The sequence below is a fragment of the Malania oleifera genome, chromosome 13 (genome assembly GCF_029873635.1).
Source record: "Malania oleifera isolate guangnan ecotype guangnan chromosome 13, ASM2987363v1, whole genome shotgun sequence".
Taxonomy (NCBI): Eukaryota; Viridiplantae; Streptophyta; class Magnoliopsida; order Santalales; family Ximeniaceae; genus Malania; species Malania oleifera.
In genome coordinates, this window is record NC_080429.1 from 43,523,210 (window position 1) to 43,541,765 (window position 18,556).

General features: G+C 36.2%; 1 protein-coding gene across 5 annotated transcripts; it reads right to left on the reverse strand.

Moving 5' to 3' along the window:
* Window positions 1–818: 818 nt before the first annotated feature.
* On the reverse strand, window positions 819–5,589 carry LOC131146292 (pentatricopeptide repeat-containing protein At1g74750-like). 5 transcript variants are annotated; one of them, XM_058095780.1, is made up of 3 exons: window positions 5,349–5,589; window positions 5,130–5,230; window positions 819–3,623 (listed from the first exon to the last, which is right to left on the reverse strand). In XM_058095780.1, exon 3 carries the CDS (start codon window positions 3,600–3,602, stop codon window positions 978–980), a length of 2,625 nt encoding a protein of 874 aa, XP_057951763.1. In that variant the 5' UTR covers window positions 3,603–3,623; window positions 5,130–5,230; window positions 5,349–5,589; the 3' UTR covers window positions 819–977. The 5 variants fall into 5 exon arrangements, with proteins under 5 accessions (XP_057951763.1, XP_057951767.1, XP_057951765.1 ...); XM_058095784.1 differs by having other exon boundaries at window positions 5,441–5,573; XM_058095782.1 differs by having other exon boundaries at window positions 5,332–5,528.
* Window positions 5,590–18,556: the final 12,967 nt, after the last annotated feature.

An 18,556-nucleotide genomic window follows, 5' to 3' on the forward strand; every position in this document is an offset into this window, starting at 1 on the left:
TTTAAAATTAAAATTAAAATAAAATGATTATATACATTTAAATATAATTAAAGAAAAAAATGCATAATATTTTAAAAAATAATAATAATAAAGCCAAGTACAAATTATTTTTACTATTTCTACTTCCAATTCTTCCACTCTAGTGGTTGCTTTTCTTTCTGTTACTTCGAAAGTAATTGTTTCAGCTTCTTTTTTCAATTATCATGTTTAACAAAATTTTTTATTATAATTTAAAATTTAAAAGTACAAAAATTAAGGAAAAAATTATAATAACTTTTACTTTTATTATTGCATTTTTTAATGTGTATTATTTTGCAATTTATTATTTTAATCATATTTTTATAATATTATTTTATTTAAAGATGAAAAAAGCACTCTTCAAATTAAGTTTTCAATTTATTTTAATTTTATAAATATTAACCATGCTGTCGGTTTCCGATTTTTCAGTTTTGTTTCTAGTTTCCATTACTATAATTTTTTATAATAATACCAAATGACTCCTTAATTTTCCCTGTTAATCTTTTTAAATTTTATAACATATAATAAAACACAAATAAGAGTACTATACTTGATATTGCAAAAGAACCAAGAGGTTTATTTATTATATTAATGAAAAATTTTAAGTTAAATTTTTTAACTTAGTAAGAAGAATGAAAATTTGAATAAGATAAGGTCTTGGCTGGCCTTACAATTATTTTAGAGTTACTTAAGAATGACGTCAAACTCAAAACTACATTTTCTCATTTATTAATAGGGCCAAAACCAACCAAAAACTGAGAAAGACATACGGCAACACCAACAAAAAGCTAACATCAAAATTCACAATAAGGATCCCTACTTTTAAAATTTGGCATGCAGAAAAACTCTACTACAGATGAATATGCATGAAGGCTGCTCCCATTGCCTTGTCCGCAATAACACTACCTACATTCACTCAAAATGAACATGGCAGAAACGCCATTTGACAATTACAGTAACTACAGTAGATGCATCCGCTCTATGCAAGGTTGGATTAACCATCTGCTAAGTGGCTCCCCACGGCCTATAAAACAACCAGAATTACCATTCTCAGTGAAAAATGGGAAACTAAAATCATCCAGCAGCTTCTGCACTTTCTGTCTAACCAGAGAAGACCCTGTAACCCTGCTCCGCCGCCCCCACCCTGTCACGATATCAATCCGGCTGGGACTGATCCCAGATCTAAGCATCTGTCTATGAAACCAGGCTAATGTCCTCGACAATGCAGTCTTGGCAGTTCCATCTGACATAACATGCAAGTTAATAAGCCAATAACTCGAGCTTTTTTCCTTAACTGCCTCAGGATACACATTCCTGTGTGCAGCCACCTCCCACACCGAGCCAGCCTCTTCCTTCAGCCCTGACTTGTGAAGAAAATCTACCACCGCATCCACAAGACCCCTCTTGCTCTCTCTATCCTCGCTGTGCATTAAATCCAAGAACTTGCTCATATGATCCCGCACATTCTGGCCGTCAGGGCCTGCTGATGGCATGGACAGCAGGAACATGTGGGCAGGGTGGCCTGTTATTGCCATGAGCTCACAACAAAAGCCCATATCAAATGATGTCTGTGCATCTGTGCAGCAACTGAGGAGCAAGGTGTAAGTTTGCAAAGAAGGGTTTAAATCCAAAGCCAGCATGCTCTGCAGCAAATTATAAGCATCTGACAACCGATGGACCCTTAGAAATGCACTCAGCAGTGAATTGCAAGTCGGCACATTGGGGCACAAACCTGCATTGAGCATGGCTTGATACCACTCCCAAGCCTTCTCCACATTCCCAGCCTTTCCCCACAAGTCCACTAGCAGACCATAAACAGGCTCATCAGGTACCCAGTTTTTCCATTTCATCTCAGCAAAAACTGCTTCTGCTTCCTGAAGATGCCCACAATGGCCAAGCACCTCCATCACTATGCTGTAAGTAACTTTGTCAGGCTTAAACCCAGCAGTCTGCATGTCACGATAAAGTTTCAAAGCAGTTGGGTAGTTCCTTGCCTTTGCTTGCAAAGCAATCATGATATTGTATGTAACTAAATTAGGAACACAACCCTGATCAACCATCTCACAAAATAGCTTGTGTGCATCAGTCAAATGTCCAGCTTTCCCAAGACAGTTGATAATAACACTGTAAGTAAATGTGTCGGGAGAAAGGCCAGCTTCTTGCATTCTTTGATACATGCACATTGCAATGTTGAGAAACCCAGCTTTAGCATGGATGTCAATTAGTGTGCAATAAGTGACACGGTCAGGAGCACAACCTGCTTCCTGCATCCGGTTAAAAACATTGATTGCATCATTCAAGTAGTTTGCTCGGCCATAACTGTGAATCAGACGGTTATATGTCACAACATTGGGTTGACAACCATCCCTGACCATCTGATCAAGTAATTTGTTTATGGTACCAAACTGTCGGGCACGGCCAAGGATGCCAACCATAGTCGTGTAAGTATGCTCATCATGCTTGAACCCAGCTTGCTGTTTCAGCCAATAGAAAAAGTCAAGAGCAACTGAATGGTCTTGAAGCTGCTTTAAAATTTGGTTTGCTTGATATGCATCCATAGAACAGCAGAGATTACCAAGAGCTGCTTCTGCTGCAGGGCCCCACTTGAGCTGCCTCAAGATATGAGAAGCACTTTCCACAACATGGCCAGAGCTTGCTAACTGCCTAGCCATTGGAGCAACTCCCATAGGCATCTTTGTATCTCTTCGGGGCTTATTGAAGCCTTCTTTAATGGCCCCAACACCCTTATTGTCTGAAATCTGTACATAAGAATTTGAATTTGACATGAAGCGGTTAGGATGAGCTTTTGGTCTCTGGGGCATAGGCCTGACCTTATCACAAGTATCTAATGATTTACCGCAAGACTCTACTGAATTTCCCATCCTAGTTTTTGGGAAACGGTTAGATCCTTTAACTGAACCAGATTTATTGCTTTTACTTTTTGTACCATGATATTTACTTGTAGGGTTTGGCCCTGCTTTCATTTCAGGAGTTGGTTTTTTATTGACTGCAGAAAAGTCCTCCCTTTTAACAGGCTTTACATTTGCTGATTTACTGTTGGAGGGGGATTTAGTGGGTTCAACCATACAGTTCTGGGTTGACTTGAGTATTCCACTCCCATCTAACATGGGCAGCTTATAATTTACTATATCTGACAGAAAACCAGCTGCAGCGATACCCACTCTAACAAATTGATCAGCATGTGATGACCGCACCACATCATTTTGAACAGAATCAACGCTACTGACACCACTGATACTATCTGATCTTCCCAAAGAGCCATGGGTTGGTACAGCCTGTGATAGAGAAGTTGGGTAGTCAACACCCTCTGCATCATGACAACCCACCACTTTGGATGAATTGCCAGAAATCAGTTTCCCAACTCTGGCTGAAGTCTTGGATACTATGGTGGACGGTTTTTGTGGAAGTATAACTTCATTTCTTGTATGCTGCTTTCTTGAAATACACTTATCATCATCAGTGCAACTGCATGAACTTCCATCTGCTGCACTACATCTTGATCCACTAAGGAAAATGGACCTAGCACAATTGGAAAGGGTGCCAATAGGCTTTGTTCGTAACATAATCTTCAGTTTCAGTTACACCTTCACAAGCAGTTACAAGAGACATGCATTACTAGAAAGAAAAAACAGTGATTCATTTGATCATTAGCCAGTCTAAAATTTTAAATATAATATAAAAAAGCAATAGACGAGCAAATAGAGCACAAATGGAGTGCATAGATGTTGTCAAGCACACAACACAAATCTATCAAACAATTCAATCATCAGAAAATAAAATGATGGAAGTCTTGGCAAAACACAGTTTTGCATCCAGTGGAGAGTGAACAAATTAAAAAAAATAAAAAACAAAAAGAATGCAAAAAATTAAAGGCACCATATCAAGTCTTTCAAATATATAAAAATATATGTATGTTGCTGACATCCACCTCTCCCAGACCCCACTCAAAGTGGGAGCCTTGTGCACTGGGTACGGCCTTGTATGTCGCAAGACAAGCCAGTCAAACATGCATTATGAACTAGAAAACACAGCTAAATGATTAAGATACAATTTTAGCTTAAATGACAAAGGAATGACAGGTAAAATCCCAGCTGCTATGGCCATGGATATGCTGCAATATAGACATCAAATATGTGTGCATGTGTGCTTTTGCTAGATACTGTACAGGATTAGACTTTGTCCTGCACTTTTTTTTTTCTGCAGGTGCATCTAGCCATAGCAACAAAAACAGAGATGTTGTAAACAAAAACGGTTTATTAAAACATCACCAGTCTAAGTGGGTTCTTAGTCACATATGTTTCCTGATCAAAGCTGCATTCTTACTCTCAATCAACTAAACAAAGTCGTCACACATTTAAAATTTTTCAATTTCATGAAAATGCTTATACAAACTTTGGTTTGTGTTCTCAAAAGTGCCCTAACCAGGACAAGGTGCCAGTAGAGCTCCTTAATCTATATGAAGCGAGCTAATATCAGTGGAGCACTTTCCTTAAACCACTGGTAGTGTCTGTTTCAACTTTCAAAGTTCTTCTACTAGCAAGATTTTCACTTTCATGCAAATCTAATGCAATTCTCCACTCCATCCTGAAGACTAAGAAAAAGGAAATAATATAAATAAACAAATAAGAAATGATTTAAAGAGCAACTTCAAAATGCCTTCTATGCTTCTAACTTCTAAGAGCTAATAATCAAGGAACATTTTGCTCTAAAAAGATTTTAAGTATTTCCAAAAATGCTGAAGAAACCAATACATAAAGAACGACTTAAAATCTAAAATTGTTGGCACACTACACACAAATCCTCGACCTTTATCGATCTACTGAGAGTGGGTAAATAAAGGAAAAGCAACAATCCCATTCCTCGAAACTAATTGGGATGGCAAATAACCTTTATATCTGAAACACTGTCATCACACCTTAAAATCAAAAGCTTTAAAACAAAAAACGGCATTTTGATAAAAAATTTCAGAATCTGAATCATTAAATAAAGCAACAGAAACAATATTGTATACTGACATTAAAGCCTCCAAAAAACCTAATCGGACACCTCCAAAACAAGTAACTCTAAGTTTCAGAGAACTAAAGACTTACCACGAATAATTAATACTGTTTCGCAACCATTTTGGAAGTGCTTTTCTTGATTTCGAAACCAAAATCCCCGCAGCTTTTGCTTCCACAAGCACGAAAAAGACCTACAAAATGTCACAACAAAATGATAGAATTAATGGCTTTACATCGAGAAAAAGAAAAAAAAAAATGAAGATACTTCGGATATTGCTGGAGAGAAGGGTACAAAGCTCATCAGGGTACCAATCGATTCTCTGTCTTCTCCGCTTCTCAGCCTCCCTGCGATTTCAGAGAGAGAGAGAGAGAGAGAGAGAGAGGGGCGGCGGAGTCTTTACCGTCAACCTTGGAGCTTCCAAGCACGTTGGGGCTGAGGGGCTGAGAGCCTGCTGAACCCTCGTTAGTCTCCCGTTATACCCTAAACTTTTTCCGGAAATGTTTCTCAGGGAACCACTATTTAGGAGACACGTGTTGTCATTCACGGATTACGGCTGACAGTCGGAGCACCTGTGTAATTTTAAAGCTTTTCTCCCAAGAGACACGTGGTCAAGCCTGTGACGCAAAAATATTTGGCCCACACGGCAATACGGAAGATACTTTACTATATTAAAAAAATGTTAGATTTTTTGATGAAATGAATAGAATAAAGAATAAAACATACCACCTAAAACATATAAATTTATTTTAAGTTCTTAAAGTTTCAAAAATATTATAAAATTCCTTTAATATTAAATTTTTGGAATACTTAAATTCTTAAAAATATTTATATTTTTTTGTAATACATAAAAAAAAAACAAAATTGTATTTTTTGATAAATATTATGCAAGGTCTTTCAAATTCTTAAAATTTTAGGAAAGGTACTTAAAATTTTAGAAGATGTCAGTCTTTATTTGTCAAACCTAAATATATGTAAGTATCTTTTACCTTAAAATAATCTTAAAAGTTGATACATACTATATTATGTATTTTTCTTTTTTACTTTGAAAAGGAAAAATTAATGTTACATGTATCTATAAAATGCTTTGTGTAATTTTGTATTTATATAATATTTAATTTTTTGAAAGAATTAAAAATAATATACTGACAAGGAAATGGGTGAAATAAGGCTAATAGAATTTATGAGTTTTTTAATACTTACAACAGTAATAATTAAATACATAAACCAATTAGTTTTCTTCTCTTTTCACAAATAACGATTAATAACATTTAAAATTAACTTTTGGACAATGGTATAATTAGAGTTGCCAAAAAATAAAGGAGACATCCCGATGCCAGTTAGAGAAAATCTTTGACAACTAATAGAGTCTTGAGCTAATTAGGAGATCTCTTTAACGATTACACAAATAGTGAGGATTGGGGGAGGGGAGGGGAGGGGAGGGGGGGCGGGGGGAAGATGCTCACAAGACAAGCAAGAAAAATGTAATTTCTCCAAAGAGCAATTTTCTCCCAATGGCATAAACCAACCTATGAAAGACTGAACATTTTGTTATGTTTATTGTGAATCAAAACATAGAGAGCCTTGACCACCTTAAGATTTTTCTTTCTCAAACGGCTCTAAGATTAATTAAAACATACAAAAAGCCATCATGAGTGATGGTGCACAAAATATTTACTTGAGGTATAACTTAAAATGATTAAGGTTGAGGATAATAAAGAACTTATAACCCCTGAGTAAAGGGAAAGAATAAAGGTGTGCAACTCTTCCAATCTCTTTTGCATTAAAGGTGCCTAGTATTGAATACCAAAAGATTTCTTACTAATTATAATGGGGACACAAGGGTGGAGGTAAGACCTTTCACAACTACCCAATCTTTCTGTTGTTGTCATTCTCTTTTACTTTTTCAATTCTTAACTTAAGCATTAGAGATATCCCTCAAGTGTACCTTGGGTCCTTCAAATTATTTTTACTCTCTTTTCTAAGAAATCAAGGTTGTGATCAAGTTTGATAGATTTTTGAAAAATAAGTTTGACGCCATCTATGTAAATCGAAGGAGTAGTATAGGCATTGGATCATGGTAAATTTGTATGATTCCAATTCCAACCACTCGAATGGGAACCATTCTTCTTCGTTAGTTTTGTTGTCACAACCCCTTGGATCATCACTGTCAATGTCCAATTTTGATCCAGTGACTTTTTATAGTAAGTAATGAACTACAAAAAATAAGGTTATTAGTGATGGTTTCAAACTATCACTAATAATACAAAACCGTCACTAATAAGTATTAGTGATGGTTCGATGAGTATTAGTGACGGTTTGAAATTAGTCGTTAGATCTGTAGTGAATAACTTATTAGTGACGAATTTAGAAATCGTCACTAATACTTTACTTTTAGTGACGATTTTATGTCGTCACTAAAAGTTTAAGACTGTCACTATAAAATCTACATGTCATCGACTCAAAATCGTCACTAAAGCCCAAGTATTAGTAACAATTTTAATAATTGTCACTAATATGTCACTATTAGTGATGGTCCCCAAATCGTCACTAATACTCGCCTTTTAGTAGGCCTGGCAAAATGGGCAGATGAGCCAGGTTTGGGTAGGTCGCCAACGGGTCGGGTTATAAACGGGCTGATTCATAAACGGGTCAATGTTAAACGGATCACACGCATGCCAACCCTAACGGGTCACCCATTTTAAAAGATATAATTTATTTATTTTAAATTTTTTTAAAATTTTCATATAAAATGACTTTTTTTTTTAAAAAAAAAATACTGCATTCTATTTATTAATTTCTAAATAAAAAGAACATAAGATAAAATGAAAGGGTTTCTACAATTTAATTTTAAATTTTAGGTTTGGGATAGATTTGATGCAGTAGAGTAGGAGGAGGTCAATGCTAGGGTCATGAATGAATTCATGCTAGGTTTGGAAATATTTATACAACAAACACAAATTTGTATTTATCTACTATTTATTCATCACAAATCCATGAAACCCAACAAGCCAATAACAGAGAACCTAAAAAATAAAATAAAAAATCGCAACTCACCTCCATGGCTCCACCTCTAGTCCTCTGCGTCTGTGGATCATGAAGGAGCTTGATCTGTGATGCCTGAGGGAGCTTAATCTTACCATGGAGCAGCTGGAGGCTGGAGGTTTGGATTCAAGTCGTCTATGGAGCTGGGGATGACTGATGCCTTTGGCTGTGGTCCGTGGATCCTGGAGGAGATGACGACTCGAGCTGGGGATCGTTCGCAAGCTCACAGCACCGTCAGGTCCGGCACGTAGCAGCGCACCAGAGGAGAGGAGGGAGACTCAAAAGAGGAGAGGAATTAGATTTGAGAGAGTGAGAGTTGAGACGTCAGAGATGAGGAGAGCCTGGGAGCCGCGGCGTGGGTTAGGGACCCTTACGGTTTTTTTGTGTTGACTGAAGTTTGAACTGAAACTGTGAAGCATTAAAGATCCAAATTAATGGCCACCCAAACCTGCCTAAACTCGTTTATAAACAGGTTGACCCATGACCCGTCCAAGTATTAAACATATTAGCTTCTTTAAACCCAAACCCATTTTAAACGGGCGAGTCCGGGTGACCCGATGGGTTATGACCCGTTTTGCTAGGCCTACCTTTTAGTGACAATTTTAATCACCGTCACTAATAATTGCCTATTGGTGACGATTATTAAACCGTCACTAATACTTGAGTTTTAGTAACAATTTTGAGTTGAGAACATGTAGAGTTTATAGTAACGGTCTTAGGTTTTTAGTGATGGTTTAAAAACTGCCACTAATACTTTGAAAAAATTAAATTTTTTTAAAAAAAATCATGTAGAACCCTGTAATTACATTAAAGCATACATTAAATTAAACCAGAATTACTAAAATATTCATAAATTATTCAAAATTAAAATACAAACTGTTCAAAATTCAAATACATACAAATACAAATTCAAATTCAAATATATAAATTAATTTTGTTCAGATAACAAGAAATATAGGAAAAGTCAAAAGCTGCGTGCATTCGACTGTAGTGTCTAACATTGTCGTAGTGTTGTGACAGTTGCAAATCCTACAAAATGATAATTATACAAAAAATTAGTATACAATGTTTGAACATATATATACATTCTATAATTGAAAATGATTTGATAGCAAAATGATTAGACATTCAGACATAGTTAAAAAATAATAATACAATTGTAAATAACTAAGTTTGATCAGTCGGAATTCACCCCACTCGGTTCGGACCTCATATGCCCTAATTGTATGTTAAGTGTTTAAAATGAATTAACTTTACCAAGTTTGTTTGTATTCTAACTTTACTTATAAGTGAGAAAAAAACTTCCGAGGAGGAATTTTTGGGCACCGTCAAGTCTGGCACGTCTACGTAATGTGACGGACATGTCGAGACTAACGTCATTCAGTTTGGACCTCATACACTCGAATTGGACACATGGGTGCTTGAAATCGATTAAGTTAATTTACTATATATGTTTGTATTCTAAATTTGCTTCTAAGTGGGGAAGAAACTCTCAGGGAGGAGTTTTTGGGCACAGTTAGCTTCGGCACATCTAGCTCAATGTGACAAATGTGTCGGGATAGATCCCACTCAGTTTGGACCTCAAATGCCCGAATTGGACACATAAGTGCTTAAAATGAACTAAGTTTACTAAGTTTGCCTATAAGTGTAAAATTTTCAATCGAGGAAGAATTTTTGGGCACCGTCAGTTCCAGTACATCGAGATTAATGTCACGGACGTGGTGGGACTAACCCCACTCGATTTGTACCTGAGTGCTTAAAATGAACTAAGTTTACTATGTTTGTATTCTAACTTTGCTTCTAAGTGGGGAAAAATCTTACGGGAAAGAGTTTTTTAGCACCGTAAGCTCTAGCACGTCCAAGTCAATGTGATGAGCGTGTCGGAGCTGACCCCACTCAGTTTGGATCTCGTATGCTCAAATTGGACACCTGGGTGCTTACTAAGTTTACTAAGTTTTTCTCTAAGAACATAATATTCAATCGGGGAGGAGTTTTTGGGCATCGTCAGCTCTGGCACGTCCAACTCAATGTGACAGATGTGTTAGGACTGACATCATTCGGTTTGGATGTAACGACCTAAAATTCCATACTATTTTTTTTCCAAATAATATATAAAATATAATGATAATCATTTTACTCTAATACCCCTGAAATCACCTATGCAGTGGAAAGCTTAAAGTCATACATCCATAATTACAATAACAGAATCCAGTACTAACCCAAAGCATACATACATAATTATACATCATCCCAGCAACTTCTACCCAACACTCCTGAATACTACTCAAAAATATAATCCCCTGATAACACTTACCCTTCAGACAAGGTAGTGTAGACGACCTCTCTACCTGCGAGCCTGATCCGCTCGTCTAGTTGGATCACCTGAAAAATGTTAATTTACTAGGATGAGACAACGCTCAATAAGAAGAAATATGCTATTACTAGTGTGTGGTAAGTGAGTCTACATAAATAATTTACTGATAAATAACTGAATTGAGATATCATGTAAATACTGTGCAACTCACACCTACATGGCTTAAAATACAATTTTATTATTTGAGTTTTCTATTTATCCATACTGATAAGAATATAATATATTTGTTGTTCTTCTGTAAATCTGTATATATATAAATAACTGAGAAATATCCCTGAAAATCTGTATGTTATGATTTAACCTCTTATGACAGGATTTTGCTGCGTGTAGGCTGGAATTAACACCGGTTGGCCTACTAGCAAGTCACCTGAATACTCTATCAATTCTTAGTACGACCATACTGCAATCCCTCCAAAGGCACGGTACTGGTATCTACCTCGTCAAACTGGCCTCATCAACCCAGATGTTTAGGGAGCTTGCAATCTCTCTATAGGCACAGTTGACGAAATCCACACACTATCTGAGACACGTGATTGCACTCTTATCTGAAATAGAAATGATACCATGCTCTACTGACTAAATCTATCTGAAATAATTCATCGGGGATCTGATACTGTATAATACTAATATATATAATTATCTTTTTTATTTCATCATGATTCCAAAATAACCATAACACTATAAATCTGATCTGAAATATTGAAATATCTAACTGAATAATCTATAATATCTGACTGAATAATCTGTAATGTCTAAGTGTTATGGTTTTGGAAATCATGGAATTTTGTAAATGCTGTAAAATAATATCCGTAAAATATCTGTAAAATATCTATTTGTAAAATATCTGTCTATATATATACACTCTAATTTATAATTCTATAAAATTTTGGTACAACATAATTCTGTGCAAAAAAAAAAAAAAAAAAATATTGTAAATCAAAGTATTCTGAAAGACTGCATAAATTCTGAACCGTTCTAATATTAACTCATGCCACACAACTAAATAAAAACTCCCTGTACTGATATCTGTATTTTCTGATAATAAAGATAATTTATACCTCATAAAGCATATCCCAAAAACACACATACATTACTAATAATATTTTTGAAATTCCTAGTATAGCATATTTCCCTTACTTGGTTTCCTAAACTATGCCCACAAGGATCTCAAAATTATACCCGCGGTGCTCACCCGAACCCTAAATTTAATAACCCTAATTTAATCAAGTCAACCCGAAATAAAATACTATTTTAACATTTCCTAGGCCCATAAATTCCCAATAAACATTTAAACTTCCAAATATAACCAATTTACTTAATTCACCAAATTTCACTTTCGCTTTGGAGTGGTGCCTAGGATACCCAAATTGAAATTTTACTCTGACTAAAACTACGATGATCGAGACTAAGACCCCGTGGTAGTGTCTGATTGTCGATTTAGCTGAAGATCTAAGGAGAAATTGAGTAAAAAGTGAGGGTTTACCTTTCCTTAGGAGTGGTGCCTACGCTGCTCCCACGACAAATCTGCTTCGGTAGAAATGTTGGTGGCGGAGTTAGGAATCCAATGGTACCTTCCGTTTTCTAATCGGCTGAATATTGGCTGAAAAAATAAGGAGAGAGAGAGAGAGAGAAAGAGAGAGGGAGATAGCCGTGGAGAAAGAAAGCTCACTAGAGAGGCGTAGGGGGATAGGGCGGTTCCAGAAGCCGGAGAAAGGAATTTGGTGAAATTGAATTTCACTTCAATTTGAAATCAACATTGGATTGCATTTAATGCAATCCATTATGTTATATTAATAATATAATAACATTACACACACACACACAGATATATATATATATATGTATATATATATATATATGTATATATATATATATATTGTATATATCTTTATTCTAATTAGTTTTTTTTTTCATACAATTTATTTTATTTGTTTATTTAATTAATTAATTGATTAATAATATTTTTTTTCTGGGTCTTTACATTCTCCCCTCCTTTTGAAAATTTTGTCCTCAAAATTTTTACTAATCCACCATTTTCTCAATATCAATCATATAAATAAAATCATCATGTAAACTTCTCAATCATTCATAATTGAATTAAATCATTATTATCTTAATTATAAACCCATACCAGTGCCCCTGGCATTATTTGGCTTAGGCTGAACCAACGAGTACACTCGTGCTGGTCCACCTCTACCTAGAGGTACTTGCGGGTTTCCCCCGATCTGGTTTGGTACAGGTGCAATAGGCAACGGTTCATGATAGTTCCTCATAATGTGCCTCGGTTTACCGCACTTATAGAAGTTAGGAGTCCTGATCTGGCATTTAGCCCTATGTCTCTTATTAAATCTCTGACATAGAGAGTAAGATAGATTATCCTGATAACCAGAATAACCCCGATAAATCATGTGGAAAGAATATCTAAAAATTCATCATCTATGGGTAAAGAAGTTTGGAATTTGCTAAATTGTATATTTCTTTCATTACTGTTACAACCCTAAACATGTGCCCAAATTCTGTCCTTTCACAAGCACTCAAGATATAAAATCCTATTAGTTAGAAAGAAAACCCTCACTCCATTTAGATTTCTGAATGCTATTTTCTTTTAAAGCAAACAACTATGTGAATGATCAATAGATAACTACTAATGGTTAGCCTCATTTTTAAGCAAAGAACTTGCAATAATGACTCATACTCATCAAGAACCATACTTGCTGGGACATCTCAGACCAGGATATGTAATCATTTACCCGTTAGATCAATTGTATAAAAGACACTTCACACTCTCATCATAACTTGTGATTTGTTTGAATAAAAATTATATGAACTTCCAAGCATTCCCTAGAATTCTAATAATCTAATTCCTTTCAATACAAAACTAATGCACATGCTTACACTTTTAAATCAGGGTAAGGTATCATTTTCCTACCAAATTGGTTCATAGATTTTTTTTCTTGCTTCCAACAGTTTTAAGATTCCACTTATAGTCTATGTTGGCAAACATTGAATATGTAATGTAGTTAGAAAATATCCTCGATGAAAAACAGGGATTGCAATTATGGCAAGTCTAAATCCTGATATACTGACTTCAAGTCAACCATTACCTTGCTCCAGTGATTGGAAAAATATGCAATAAACATGTACCTTGGTTTCTAGTACAAAATACAATACTAAGGAAGTTGTTTAGTCAGTTATGATCAATGATCGGACATTGTATGGCAGCATAAATCTTGTGTAAAATGGACTAGGAAGGTAAGGGTGACATTTATTTGTACTAAAGAGTTGCTAACAGTATAAGGATTAGATTCTAAAGATGGCTTCAAAAGTCATAATCAACTGCAGATAACCACAGAAGATTTCACATGAAGTTGTATAGAAGATAAATCCCAATCGAGTCGATGCCTAAGCGGTTAAATTAGTGTCCCATTTCCAAATAGGATTCGCATCGGATAGAGGGGAAAGATAAAGCTCTAGATCCTAGCATACATGGTTTTATGATTTTTCTTTTAAGTAAGTCGATAAAGATGATTCTGTTAGGTGTTATTTGATTCACAAGATCCTTTGGAAGACTTGGCAATATGATGCCCATGACATCTTATTCCCATGGTTGATTTCATGTTTTGATGATGACCCCACTTCCCAGGGAATAAAGAATTTTCATAGAACATAGGAGTCCAATTGTTGCCCCCTTAGTATCTTACATTCTTATGAGGATCCTAACTTTAGGATTACACTGTCCCCACTATTTTGGCCGACTTATGAAAATATGTAACCGATGCACACTCTTATCGACCCATCTTTATTTTCCTTAAACAATACCGGCACTCTCCAAGGCGACACGCTAGGTTGAATAAACCTCTTATCTAACAGTTCCTGTAATTGTTCATTTAACTTTTTTAACTCTGTTGGTGCCATTCTATATGGCACCTTCAAAATCGGCATTGTCCCTGGAACTAAATCAATAACAAATTCTACCTCACGATCAGGAGGTAGTCCCGACAAATCTTCAAGGAATACACCAGGGAAAATCTCTCACTACCGGAATATCCTTAATTTCCCCTTCCGATACTTCCTCCACACAAGCCAAATATCCATGGCAACCCTTTAACAACAACCTCCTCGCCTAAATGGTGGATAACAACTGCGGTGGGGTGTGCACCCATCACCCCATAAATCTATACCCTTGTCCTCTTGGAGGTCTGAACACTACTTTTTCTGATAACAGTTTATACTGACGTAGTTAGCTATCAGCTAGTCCATATCCAATATTATATCGAATCCTTGCATGTCTAACACTACAAGATCGGCTAGTAATATTCTTTCCTGAATGTCCACTAGATAGTTTTTAAGTACCCTTCCACATCTCACTACTGATCTAGTTGGCGTGGCTAATGACAGATCAGTATCTAACAACTGTGTCTCAACTCCAGTCATCTTAACATATCCCAATGACACGAACGAATGGATAATACCTGAGTTGAATAAATCAACAACTTTATATGATAAAACAATAATCATACCTGTCACAACATCGCTTGCAACCTCAGCATCTCTCGGTGTCAATGCATAGTCCTACGCCTGTGCAGTATTCCTCTATTGATTGCCATGGGGTGCCTGGATGTTCCCCAGAACTGGTTTTTTGCAGCTGTATTTAAGTGATGCTAAATAGGTTCGTGCGATGTGATCGGGTTTACCGCATCGGTAACATACATTCTTTCTAACTTGGCATTCCCCTGAATGTCTCCGATAACACCTTGGACAAGGAGGGAATGATGGATTACTCTGTTTAGCCCGATCTTCCATTCCATGTCTCTAACCTCCACTGCCCCCATGCCTTCTCCAAGGCCTCTAACTGGTACCTACTAGAAATCCAAGAGGCGTAAGGCTCTTCCTCTGGTTCAAGTTTATAAACTCCTCTTCCTGGGCATCTCTGGTGGGAGAGTGAATGTATCGATCATAGAAAATTTCTTTAAAATGGTTCCATGTCAGGGTTGCTAAATCTGGCCTCTGTTCTTTGAGTAACTCCACCGATATCGACCAATGCTTGGCCTCCCCAGTCATTTTAAAAACAACATACAAAACCTTATACTCGTCTGCATAGCTGAAACTTGCCAATATATCCTCCCTATCTTGGATTCATTCCTTCGCAACGATTGCATTGGCTCCTTCCATAAAAGTCGGAGGATTCATATAAGTAAATTGCTCGATAGAGCAGCGTGGGTCAGCTAGTGGGCAGTTCTGTCCCTTAAAGCTCCACAAAATACCTGCTTATAAAATCCCTGACTTAGGCCCTCACCAAACTTCCTCGCCTTCTTTCCTTATCTGGCACTAAGTGCGGGGCGAACCAGAATAGCTCGATAAATCTAGCTGCATGCTGCTATGCCATTATATGCCCCCGCGTCAAATGCAATACTCTGCCACCTTTGCATTTCTAATGGTAGCGGGGAAGTATCGCTCAAAGAACAACTCCCTAAAGTGGCTCCAGATTACCGCTACAGGCTTAGGTCCTTGCTCCTCTACCAATCTCGCTGATCCCCTCCAGCATTTGCTTTCCAAGTTAACTTGAATGCAACAAGGGATACTTTCTGCTCCTCAATACAAGGGAGCATTGCCAACATGTCCTCAATATCCTGAACCAAATTCTCAACCACTAATGGCTCAGACCCTCCGAAAAACGATGGGGCTTTATACGCGTGAACTGCTCAATCGTGCAGCTCTGTTCCCCTAGACTCCTAGACATTTCTGTCATCACCTTCTAGGTGACACTGCGTAATACCACTAATACACTTAACACACTAGGTTCCAAAAATAATCTTCTACGACCATTCATTTTATCATCCTCAATCCGAATTTAGGATTCAATCCTACCCTTTAGAAACAAGACCCAACGATAGTTTACCATGGTTTTTCTGAAGTCGTCACTCTATGAAAATCACAAAAACAATCACAAAATTTCTTGCCTCCAAGCCACAAAGATAGAACCTTAAATTCCAATCTCATCCTCTAACAACAGCTGACTCATATCTCAATCTACCCATTTCCTATTCTCCTCACAATCCATTCCTATACTTTGGTATTGTATTCCGCTGTTTACTAAAGTCTGCAGAACCTAGTAACCTAGGCTCTGATACCAAAATGTAACGACTTGAAATTTCATACCATTTTTTGCCAAATAATATATAAAATATACTGATAATCATTTTACTATAATACCCCTGAAATCACCTATGTGGCGGAAAACTTAAAGTCATACATCCATAATTACAATACTAGAATCTAGTATTAACCGAAAGCATACATACATAATTATACATCATCCCAGCACCTTCTACCCAACACTCTTGAATAGTACTCAAAAATACAATCCCCTGATAACACTTACCCTTCAGACAAGGTAGTGTAGTCAACCTCTCTACCTACGAGCCTGATCCGCTCGTCTAACTGGATCACGTGAAAAATGTTAATTTAGTGGGATCAGACAATGTTCAGTAAGAAGAAATATGCTATTACTAGTGTGTTGCAACTAAGTCTACATAAATAATTTACTGATAAATAACTGAACTGAGATATCATGTAAATATTGTGCAACTCACACCTACATGGCTTAAAATACAATTGTATTATCTAAGTTTTCTATTTATCCATACTGATAAGAATATAATATATCTATTGTTCTTTTGTAAATCTGTATATATATAAATAACTGAGAAATATCCCTGAAAATTTGTATGTCATGATTTAACACCTCATGACAGGGTTTTGCGACCCGTAGGCTGGACTTAACTCTAGTTGGCCTACTAGGATAAGTCACCTGAATACTCTATCAATCCTCAATTTGACCATACTGCAATCCCTCCAAAGGCAAGGTACTGGTATCTACCTCGTCAAACCAGCCTCCTCAACCCAGATGTCTAGGGAACTTGCAATCCCTCCATAGGCACGGTTGACGGAATCCACACACTATTTGAGATATGTGTTTGCACTCTGATCTGAAATAACAACGGTACCATGCTCTGTTGACTGAATTTGTCTGAAATAATTCATTAGGGATCTGATACTGTGTAATACTAATATATATATATATATATATATATATATGTATGTATGTATATATATATATGTATATATCACATTATCTTACTGTTTCATCATGATTCCAAAATAACCATAACACTATAAATCTGATCTAAAATATTGAAATATATGACTAAATTAATTTGTAATATCTAACTGAATAATTTGTAATGTTTAAGTGTTATGGTCTTAGAAATCATGGAATTTTGTAAATGCTGTAAAATATATGTCCATAAATATTTGTAAAATATCTGTCTATATATATACACTGTAATTTATAATTCTGTAAAATTCCGGTACAACATATTTCTGTGCAAAAAAAATACTGTAAATCATAATATTTTGAAAGACTACATAAATTCTGAACGGTTATGATATTAACTCATGTCACACAAATAAATAAAACTCCCTGTATCGAAGTCTGTATTTTTTTTTATAATAAAGATAATTTATACCCTATAAAGCATATCCCAAAAACACACATACATTACTAATAATATTTCAGAAATTCCTAGTATAACATATTTCCCTTACCTAGTTTCCTGAACTACGTGTGCAGGGATCCCAAAACTAAACCCGTGGCGCTCACCCGAACTCTGAATTCAATAACCCTAATTTAATCAAATCAACCATAAATAAAATACTATTTTAACATTTCCTAGGCCCATAAATTCCCAATAAACATTTAAACTTTCAAATATAACCAATTTACTTAATTCCTCAAATCTCACTTTCGCTTTAGAGTGGTACCTAGGATACCCAAATTGAAATTTTACTCCGGCCAAAACAATGACGATCGAGACTAGGACCCCGTGGTGGTGCCCGATTGTCGATTTAGCTGAAAATCTAAAGAGAAATTGAGTAAAAAGTGAAGGTTTACCTTTCTCCAGGAGTGGTGTCTACGCTGCTCCCACGACAAATCCGCTCCAGTAGAAATATCGGTGACGGAGTTAGGAATCGAACGGTACCTTCCGTTTTTCGATCGGCAAAATATTAACCAAAAAAATGAGAAGAGAGAGAGAGAGA